This window comes from Periplaneta americana, chromosome 7 (assembly GCF_040183065.1).
Source record: "Periplaneta americana isolate PAMFEO1 chromosome 7, P.americana_PAMFEO1_priV1, whole genome shotgun sequence".
Taxonomy (NCBI): domain Eukaryota; kingdom Metazoa; phylum Arthropoda; class Insecta; order Blattodea; family Blattidae; genus Periplaneta; species Periplaneta americana.
Window position 1 is genome coordinate 13,104,113 of NC_091123.1, and position 11,149 is coordinate 13,115,261.

At 34.2% G+C, this 11,149-nt stretch overlaps 1 protein-coding gene across 1 annotated transcript in view; it reads left to right on the top strand.

The window, feature by feature from the left end:
• LOC138702925 (uncharacterized) overlaps positions 1-3,645 on the top strand; it is a 33,006-nt gene extending 29,361 nt beyond the window's left edge. Inside the window, exon 9 of the mRNA XM_069830331.1 lies at positions 1,545-3,645. Within this exon, the coding sequence (XP_069686432.1) occupies positions 1,545-1,858 (314 nt within the window). The 3' untranslated portion in view covers positions 1,859-3,645. The remainder of the gene's footprint in view (positions 1-1,544) is intronic.
• The last annotated feature ends 7,504 nt before the right edge of the window (positions 3,646-11,149 follow it).

Here is an 11,149-nt window from a genome sequence, read left to right on the forward strand (position 1 = left end):
GTTCAAAACCAAGCTCTCAGACTCATTACTGGTGGAATCAAAACAACTCCAATAGATTCTATGAGATTCCTCACTAATATTAACAGCATCAAAATGACAATAGATGAAAAAGCAAAGATTCTATATGAAAAATTTATCAGATTACCAGGAAACAATTGGTATTCATACAGTCCTCTCTGTAGATTAAAAACTCGAAAAGTTTCATATCCATAGTTCAAGAATTAAAACAGAAAATCAACATCCCGAATTTAAAAGAAAACTTACAAATTAAACCGAACCCTTTAACTCTATTAAATGTAGAGTATAATCTAAATTTAACAGAAGAAATACTGAAATCAGAAGTAAACAGTGAAATAATAAAACAATTGTCTTTAGAGACAATGAATATTAGGTACCCTCCACAAAACTGGCTTCATTTATACAACGACCGATCCTTGATCTCCAGAGAACAAGGTGCAGGTGTTACGTGCTGTCTCTTCTCACTTTATAGATCTCTTGGATATGGAACAACAAGTTTTGATGGAGAAATCGTTGCAATAAGTGAAAGTCTCAGGAATCTTCGATACCACATCAATAAATTTAAGAATGCAGTTATATTGCCAGACTCCAAAGCAGCTATCTTATCAATAGTCTCTATACACAGATCTTCATCTCAAACAGCAGAAATAACTAAAATGCTCTCTCAATTAATATCACTCAATAAAAGAATTGTATTCCAATGGATACCATCCCATTGTGGAATCCTGGGAAACGAGAATGCAGATGCTTTAGCAAAGAAGGGCAGCACTGCTACTTGCAGACCTGTTACTAAATCTACGTATTACTCTGTGAAAAAAAATATTAAATCTACATACTTAAGACTTCAACAAACAAAATTTGATAACACAATCTCAAGGTAAAAAAACGGAACTCTCTGCATCATAATCCACAGTTAATTCCCGATTTACCACGAAAATTGTCTGTAGCTGCATTTAGATTAGCAACAGGCCATGACTGTTTGGCCAAACACCTGCATAGAATTGGAATATATCAGTCCCCTAACTGCCCATTGTGCAACTGAAACCAAGAAATGGATTCGGAACACCTCAAAATCTGTGCTTCAGTAGCTGACTATGATAATATCTTTGAAAAATATCGGAGTGCATTAAACAACAACAACAACAACAACAATAACAACAACAACATTATCTTTTTCAAAGTAGTCCCCTTCTACTAGAATGTACTTTGTCAGGTCCTTCAGAATGGCCTGCATCATGTGTTCCAGGACTGGAAGAAATGCTATAACAAGTGCCTTCAAGTGGAAGGGAACTACTTTCAAAAAGATCATGTAAACACTGAAAAAAAAATCAGTCTCAGTCCTCGAAATGCTGAGTTATTTATGAACTCCCTTACAGCCCAAATTTTAAGTTTGCTGTGGATTAATCTGATTAGGATAACATAAGTTAGTCTTAAAATTTATGGCAATATAGATACTCTTTTTCTTTCTACCATGTATAAATATAAATTGCAGCAGTAGATTGAAGTTGTATTCTCTGTGCCCACAGACTTCAACTGGCGACGGTGTGCCACGAGAACTGGCCTGACACTGTTCACCGTGCTGATCGGGGAGGCTGTGCCCCGCGTGGACATAGTGATGAGTCTGGTGGGTGGTGCCCTCACGGGGCCCCTCATGTTCGTGTTCCCTCCCCTCCTGTATGCACGCTGCCGGCAGATGCAGGGAGCGGCACCCCTCTCCAGATTCGAAGCTGGACTCCTGGTGTCTGTGGTGCTTCTTGGCATAGCAGCTACCTGCTCTGCCACCTTCTACAGTCTGCGTGACGCAGTCCGCTATGCACAGTTCTCGCCATCCTGCTTATAGGAACTAGCTGAGTGATTTTGAAAGCAATATAGGCCACATTATGCTAGGGGAGCCAGGTTTCCTTGTTTACGGCTCTCTTACCTAAAAGAATCGATCCTTATAGTGAACAACTCTGTTCATAGTGGCAAAGTCTCTGTCACAAGATAGGAAACTGTGATCTCGCACAAGGAAATATTGATGGATGACTATGAATTGGTCATTTATTGGTACAACCAAAAGAAGCCATGACATAATATGATTTCAGTTCTGACCACGTCATCATCACCATCATCTACAAAGTTTGTATTGTACCTTTACAACCCATTCCGTCCCGTTAATCAAAATCATCTAACCAATGTCTTCTAGGTCTTCCAATTTCTCTTTTCCCAGGTGGATGATAATCCAACAAAAGTTTCAGCAACCTGTAATTTTGCATTCTTTCTACATGGTTCTTCCAACATGCTTTTTTTTTGGGGGGGGGGGGGGGGAGGGCATAAAGTCGATAATGTTGCAAAACAGGCAACATATTTGCAACCAAGACCTCTTCAAGTGATATCTCTATCCAGTGCTTTTGCTTCAGTAAAGTCTCATTTTACAAACATATGGATCAACAATTGGCTCTCTTCTGACAAAGGAAAAATTTTACAGTCTGTACAAAAGAAACCAAATGACCTGAAAATGTACAAAAACTTGCCCAGACATGTTCAAACATTTTTAACAAGAGCCAGAACAGGTCACATTGTCACAGAATTGTACCTACACCGATTTCACATTTCTGATAATCCTACTTGTCTGTGGTGTAATAATCATGATGAAGATCTGGAACACATTCTTCTATACTGTCCATCCATAAACCACAAAAGTAAATTAAAATCATCAGTACCAGTTGCAGAAGACACAGCCCTGCAGTATATATTGACTACATCCCAACTCTGGCTACTAGCAACAGGCGTCTATAATGAACACCGATCAAAATACCCCTCATTTCTCGTGAAAAACAACAACTGAATAGACTACAGTGGATTATAGTGGACTTTATGTTGTCGGCAAACAGCTGGATACATTAAGAAGATTGATTCCAACATGCTTTGTTTTCATGAAATTTTTCTGTCAATTTAAATATGTTCAGTTCATTTCTTATGTCTTTGCTTCATTTATAGTCCAATAAGGAATATCCAGTGACTGAGCGCAAAAACCTCATTTCTGCTGATTCAATTTTTCTTTTTTCGGTTCTTCCCAAGGTCCATCATTCACTTGCATATAGTAACACGGGAATCGAAATTGTTTTATAAAATTTGATTTGTGTATCTTTCCTTGTTTTACGACCAAGTGTTCTTTTTATTGCTCCACAAATATGCTTAAATGTAAATTTATATTATACAGATACAACTTTAGGACACCCCTGAAAGAGTAGAACTCGTGCTCAGGGACGAATTCTTGATTTTATATAATACAATTTGTTCTACTCTGAATATACCTGAATAACTAAGATAAAATCTTTTGGCTGTTAAAGGATCAATCGCTCTCCTAATAAATCATCTCACTGGTATCTTTTTTTTTATTTAATCTATAGTTATTCTATTCCTTTTTTAAGTCTTTGTAAACTGAAATTTATTATGTATGCATATCATGTTAGTTATTGTATTTTTTGTTAGTTTACTATTTTTTTTAAGAACTTAAGGTTGTTAAAATTAAAATTAAATTCATATTAGAAATCTTATTTTGTGTGCGTGTGTGTATTTGTGTATATGTTTGTGTGAGTACCTAATGACGAACCTATCGTTAATCTGTAATAGATTGTACATGGAATAAATAAATATAATACAATAAAACATAGCATGCTGATCTGGAGCTGTGTTCATGCTTGGGTTAGATTCCCGTTTGGTCTGATTACCTGGTTGGGTTTTTTCCGAGGTTTTCCCCAACCATAAGGCAAAAGACAGGTAATCTATGGCGAATACTCTGCCTCACTTCATCTCGCCAAAAAATTATGTTGAAAATCTTGACATGTTCCACATCTTAAAGCTTCAATGCTAATGTGAGACCTATGGAATACAATAAATGAAATGAAAATGTATTTACGCATATGAGTTTTGTACAAAAATCTAGTTTATAAAGTGATCACAAAGCATTAAAAAAAACAATAAGTGACCTCTAGTACAACACCTTCTCCTCTAACTTACCTTCAATAATTGTGCCTTTCGACCTGCTCAGTCTTCTTGCTCCTCTTGTCAAAATGTCCAGAAGTCCATGTTGCACATAAGTATAAACAGACTTATAGGCCTATTGTTCATGATCCATGTTCCTGAAAGAAAGACATACGGTACTGATTAGTATCTTCTATTGTTGTTGTTGTAGTATGAATTTTATTGAAGTACTTCATTAACAAACCTGACAATTTTCAGAGAAATATGACACTGGAAATCACTCATTGTTGAATATTTATTATAAAGTGTTATTGTTACTTGTACATTTTTAGGTTAGCACAGTTTTTTCCTGCAACCAATCGCATTCGTTTATAATTATTACGTTTCAGAGAGGACATGGCCACCTTTATTGTTGTTAATTCAAATTTTCCTTTAGTTCATGCATAAGCATTACAATTGCGTAGGACGATAAGTATCTATGTGCTAAAAAAATAGTTTCTTTCATACTGCTTCTTGAGCTTTTTCTTGTTACTTACAGCTGAAAGTTTTTGAACAATCTCCTTACTTCCTGTTTCGCCATCTTTGAAACATTGTCGAGGGATAATATGAAATAATAAAATTAGTGATATTTAATAAGTGATTATGAATAGGGACGTGCGAATTGGAATTTTGAATTGAAATTTCACATTTTGAATGATTTTGTGAGTGCAAAGAAAAGAAACGAACAACTAAAATTGGATTATTTAGTGAAGAAAAAAAAAGTTCTGCTCTTGTGTTGTACTGAAGTTTTGTTAGAAATTTGTGTTATATAAAAGTAGTTAACTTAATATCAATAGCTATTATTGTGGTAGTGCAAATATGTGTATTATTGTAAAGAAAAGAAAAACTTACATTTATTTTGTGTGACATACGTGGAGGACTTCATTGAATAGATGACGTATCAAAACAGAAACAACGAACAGCTTCACCACATGGCGTAATATGAACTTGCCGTGCAGAAAAGAAGCAGTAAGGTATGTTAAGTCAGCTTATGTATTATAACTTGTCTATTACGCCTACGAGCGTTGAGGGACTTCCGCCGATTTTAGCAAGACTTCTGACTTCTGTTGCATTCAAATAATTATAAAATACGATAATTTGGTCCAGGGAGCATCCATTTTTGGTGCAAAGATAATTCGTTTGGCATTTTTCTTAATTGAAATTAACATAAGTGGGTCGGTGTCTATTCCAAAATCGGCGTAAGTCCCTCAACGCTCGTTTAACCAGATAGTTGTAGAAAAGGTACTTTTTTTTTTTTTTTTTTTTTTTTTTTTTTTTTTTTTTTTTTTTTTTTTGAGGAAGAGCCCGAAGACTTGCATCTCGGCCTGATACCTTTATGAAATTCTGCTAAGCCTATGGTACCGTACTGATAATTAAGATATATCAGTAAGTCTTACAGTATGTTATTAGCTCTTTATATTATTCTTATAAGTACCGGTAATTTCTCGTTGTCTTCTGCACCGATGATAATGATTGTAAATTACAGTATAATTACGTCGACATGGAAAATAGTATTGCCCCGAGAGAACCGTTTTTGTTTTTTAGAAATTTTCACTTGAATTAAGCGGGCTTTCAAGCTTGGAAAGCCGGAACTCAAGCAGTACCGGTCAATGTTTATTTTCTTGTAAAAATTGAAACGGAAAACTTTCCGGAGAAAATTAATAGTCCTTTAACCCATTGCAGCATAGTGGTTATTCAGAAGAACCACCGTTTTCTTTCTTCCTAAATTTTATGGCACAGATATTCCACTAAGGAACCACCTCTTGAGTATACAGTCACTGTATTGAGTAATGAGTATATATTGAGGTGCCATCTATATTTTGAAATTGTGTGCAGAGTTAAAATGTTGAAAAAAATTGATCGAAGCTGTGTTATGATCCATAAAATGAAAAACATAAACAATTAATTGTGCTGCAAAGGGTTAATTCTTAATTCTTTGAGGACAATACACAATTTTGGTAAAACCTCTCATAATATTGGTGAAGTTATTCCCCATACCTCGGATAGATGTCGTGAGCATCCAGTTTGAAATACAGTGACTGTAGTTTGAAAGACAGCTGTAAGTAAGATTGGCAATGATACATTCAGAGGGAAATTTATTCGTTGCCAACAAACATTTGTAGTCACATGTTGATATCAGTGTAGCCAACACTACCTTCTATTACAATGAACGTTTTTTTATTATTTAATTCTCATATAAAAATATATAACGCTGAAGTATTATGAGTCTAAAAGGGTGATTACGAGATCTTTACAGTTATACGTACACAATATGTTCAGCTTCTACTCGAGCGAAAAAGGGATTTTTGACATGTCGTCTGTCTGTCTGTCTCTATGTAGATACAGCGACATCTATGTAAACTATAAAAAATGTATCTGTGGCACGACAGCTCATGAAGGATCGAAGCCGACCAACTGACTGCTGGCCTCAAGTCAATACGCCTCAACAAAAGCGAACTATCATACAACCAGTACGAGGGTAACATGTGGTCAGTACTGTGATCCTCCCCAGCTGTGACAGCTGGCTTGCAAAACAGGATCGCTACCTATCGTAGCTCCCCGAATTCATCACGATGTGGGTGGGCACCGGTCTCATACATTGGCCGAAATTTCATGACACGAACCTGTCTTCGTTTCATATCGCATAGATCCTCACCTAGGCACATAAATACACATTCTATTCGCATTTTCTGAAATTGGTTATGTTTTTTAGTTTTGTGTATTTACCTGCCTTTGTTTCGTATCGCATCAATCCTCACTTAGGCACATAAATACACATTCTATTCGCATTTTCTGAAATTGGTTATATGTTTTTTTAGTTTTGCGGACACTTGTTGTTAAGGGGTTAAGTACAGCTTACAGCAGTAAAATTTTGGAAATATTCAACACTTTTTTTCTCCATTACTGTATCTTGTACAATAATGACAATAATGAAAATTAACTTAGTATGTATAAAACACTGTCCTTCTGCTATATGAAAAAAAAACATTTTTACGATTAAAAAATATTATTATTATTATTATTATTATTATTATTATTTTTTTTTTTTTATTTTTTTTTTTTTTATTTATTTATTTATTTATTTATTTATTTATTTATTTATTTATTTATTTATTTTCCAAAATCCAGTTCACTGTGCATTGATGAAGCGTTCCTCACATAACTTAAAAACTATCCAACATTTTGTGATAAAATGTTTTGTGTGTATTTATGGATGTCATATCTACAATATGATGCAAGATCACTTCTATACCTTTGATGGGTTGTCTGATAAAAAATAAATTCATTAAAAAATTGTCAGATATCAGTATTTTCTTCTAACACAAAATAAAAAAAAAAATTATTCATTAAGGAATATAGTTGAAAGAGCATGATATTGTAAATATGAGTTGCAGCAATAAAATAAAAGAGAGAGAACATGAAAAAGTTAACAAATGTATGAGTTATGAGGGAAACTGCACAGTAAACTACCACCATTTTGAATTTCGAAAAAAAAAAATATATATAAATAATTTTTTTAAATCGTAAAAATATTTTTTCCATATAGCAGTAGGACAGTGTTTTACACATATCAATTTTCATTATTGTACAAGACACAGTAATGGAGGAAAAAAATGTTGAATATTTCCAAAAATTTTACTGCTGTAAGCTGTACCTAACCTCTTAATCATTTAGAGATACCATTTATTTATTTATAAATCTGAAGTACACAGATTAAATACAATGAATTACAAGTAAATAGAAGATGAGATGAAATAAAAAATAAAAATAGAACAAAATAATCATAGTAGCCTACCTTTATAAGAAAAAAATCAGAGGATATAATAATTTTAATGAATTTCAGGACCGAATGAGCAGTGCTCGTGTTTGGTCGCATTTCCAAATCTAGATTATTATTATTATTATTATTATTATTATTATTATTATTATTATTATTATTATTATTATTATTATTGCAAGGGAATAGAGAAATAAACTAGAAATTAAAATAAGGTAAGATCTATAATGAAATAATATCACAAATATTATAATAGGGCCTATTATGATAGAGAAGAATTTACATAATTTTGTGCGTTAATAAACTAAAACAGTTTATGAAAACGTAACTGGATAAATAAGAGATAGATATAACGTTTATAAAAATTATTCCGAAATTATAAAGTACAAATGCAAATGCTTTACAAGCAAAACACATTAGGGGAGAGTCGGGTAGTATCGGATATCGGATAGTATCGGACAGAACGTTTCTTTCATCTACCACCATATGGTAGTATCTGAATGACATGGTTACGTTTCTCTATGCGACATCACAGAAACGTAACCATGTCAATCAGGTACTATCATCGTGTGGCAGATGAAAGATACTCACTGTCCGATATTACCCGATGTCCGATACTACCCGACTCTCCCCTAAGTAAAAATATTACTTCTGACAAAAAGGCATGAGTAATGTACATAATGTATGTGTATGAGCTTAGAATTGGAAAATGAAATACTGATAAAGAGAAACAACTTGCAAAAAATAATATTTTGAGGATTCAATTTTGTCAAGAACTTTACAGAAGTAATAATTTTGACTTAATGTGTTTTGCTAGTAAACCGACGATAAATACTGTAAGATATATACATATAAGGGGGAAAGCAACTGGCCATCCTACCCCACTATGTCCTGGCCTAGTTTTCTCATGAGTGATGCCTTATTAGTATCATTTTATGAGGTTCCAACCCATCTTCGGTCAGTTGACTAAACAACAACAATACACATATAAGTTAAATTTACTTAATGAAATTGGAGATATAACACATTTTAAATTTTCTTGTTAGATTTCGGGAAGTTATATGTTAAGTTATGGGTGAAGGCCTGAGTGGAATTTGTGTGTGCAGAATTATACAACAAATGAAGTTTTAGAACAATAAGAGCAATATTAATCTTGTTCGGATAATGTTGAACAGTTTTGTGCCATTGGAACCGTACGTAGATTCATAAAGAGGCAGGACCAGAACGATTTGTGTCGTGGCTCCTTAACCCTTAAATTGGTAATGTATCCTATAGGATACAACAGGTTAATATGCTATATGCTATAATTTTAATAGAACAATAGAGAAAAAATTGGTAGGAAAATTAAAATTTCACAATACTATAATATTGTACGACATATAAAATATGGACATTGCGATAGTTGTTTTCTTTATAGTCCGACATGGTTTAATAAACTAGTTTGTTTTGCCAAGTTAAGGGTTAAGATCTAGAAAACGAATGTGTATGTAACTGTGTATAGCTATGGTTTCAAGCACAATACATTAAAATGTTTCACTTCAAACGGAGCCACTTACGAATTCAAATTCCTCCTCATGTGTTGAAGAAATGTACAGTGCTTGGCTGGCGGACCCTAAAAGTGTTCGTGTGACAAGTCGCTAGTCCAAGACATGACGCCTTAGACCACGCAACTACGGCGCCAGAGAATCTAAACTGTAGTATGGATTTTATTCAAGTTAATTCAATCTAGAATGGATCTTTATTTAAAAACGTAGCGTAATACAAAACAAGACGATTTACGTCCACCCCTGTGAAGTAATAGTTAACATGGCTGACCGTAAAACGAGTAGACTTGGGTTCAATTTCTGATTGGGACAAGTTACCTGATTGAGGGTTTTTTCCTTGGGTTTCCCTCAACCCATTAAGAGCAAATGCTGGGTAAATTTCGGCGCTGGACCCTGGACTCATTTCGCCGGCATTAACATCTTCGTCTTACTTAGGCGCTAGATAACCATCGCAGTTGATAAAGCGTCGTAAAATGACCAATAAAAAAGAAGATTTACTTAAAATCCTGAAGACGATCCTTTTCATGATTTTCTTCTTTCATCAACTCATATGATTTAATGGAATGAATGCATAGATAATTTGCCTCCAAAATATTTTAGACGGAGAATTAATTATCATTCAGGCCTACAAATTTAAGTCGCCATTTGAAAATTTCTCATGCATTTTTAGTCATAATGATTTCTACAGGGCGAGCGGGAAGTAACTAGGTATTAAGAAAAAGCGTATAAAATCTACATTTACAACGCTAATTTATTAAAATTAATTTTATGTGTACATTATTAAATGAGAATACGGATGAATACCTCAAAATTCATCGTGGCGTCGACCAATTTCCTCAAGTGGCCGGGAATGGAATCCACAGTCTTCTGGAGGAAGTTGTAGGCCAATAGTATAGTATAGTTCGTGGCGGAAGAAGGTATCAGATGATATGCCACGAATTTTTCTCCCGTTAACCATTCCTTTTAGTGCATCCTTCAGTAGACAGTTTCTCCACAGTGAGTGATCCAGCCAATTTATTTTTCTCTTCCTGTTCACTTTCAACATTAGGCCTATTCTTTTTTCACCCACTCTTTTAGCACAACTGCATGTCTCATTTTGTCTGTCCATTTCACACGGTCCATTCTTCTCCATATTCACATTTCAAACGTTTCTAGTCGTTTCTCTTCACGTCATCGTAATGTTCATGTTTCTGCCCCATATAATGCCACACTCCACACAAAACACTTCACTAGTCTCTTCCTTACTTCTTTTTCCAGAGGTCCGCAGAATATGCTTCTTTTTCTGTTAAAATTTTCTTTGACATTACTATCCTCCTTTTGACTTCCTGGAAGCAGCTATTGTTATTGTTTAATAAAAAAATAATGTTAATAAAATGTCTTAACATTATGTGGAATGCCCCTTAGCACGAGTATGTAACTTACTCTTTCTGGGAGTGCAAGTGTGTTTTTATATAAAAAAGCAATAGGCCTATGTATCTTTATTCTGGCAATAAAGTATTATTATAATAATAATTATTGTTATTATTAATATTATTATAGTACAGCACAAGAATTTGAAGCTGTCCACTTGCTCTACTGCTTCATTTCGAATTCGCAAGTTTATCTTCTTTTCGTTTTCTTCCGATAACCATGATCTTCGTGTAGTATTTATCTTGATCCCATACTGCTCACAGCTGTCATTTAACTCCATTAGAATATCCCTTAGTATCGTCTCCTCTGCTGCCTAAATCACCATATCATCAGCAAATCTTATGTAGGTTTATTCTTCTTCTCCTACTATCACCCGTCCCATATTATGAAAACG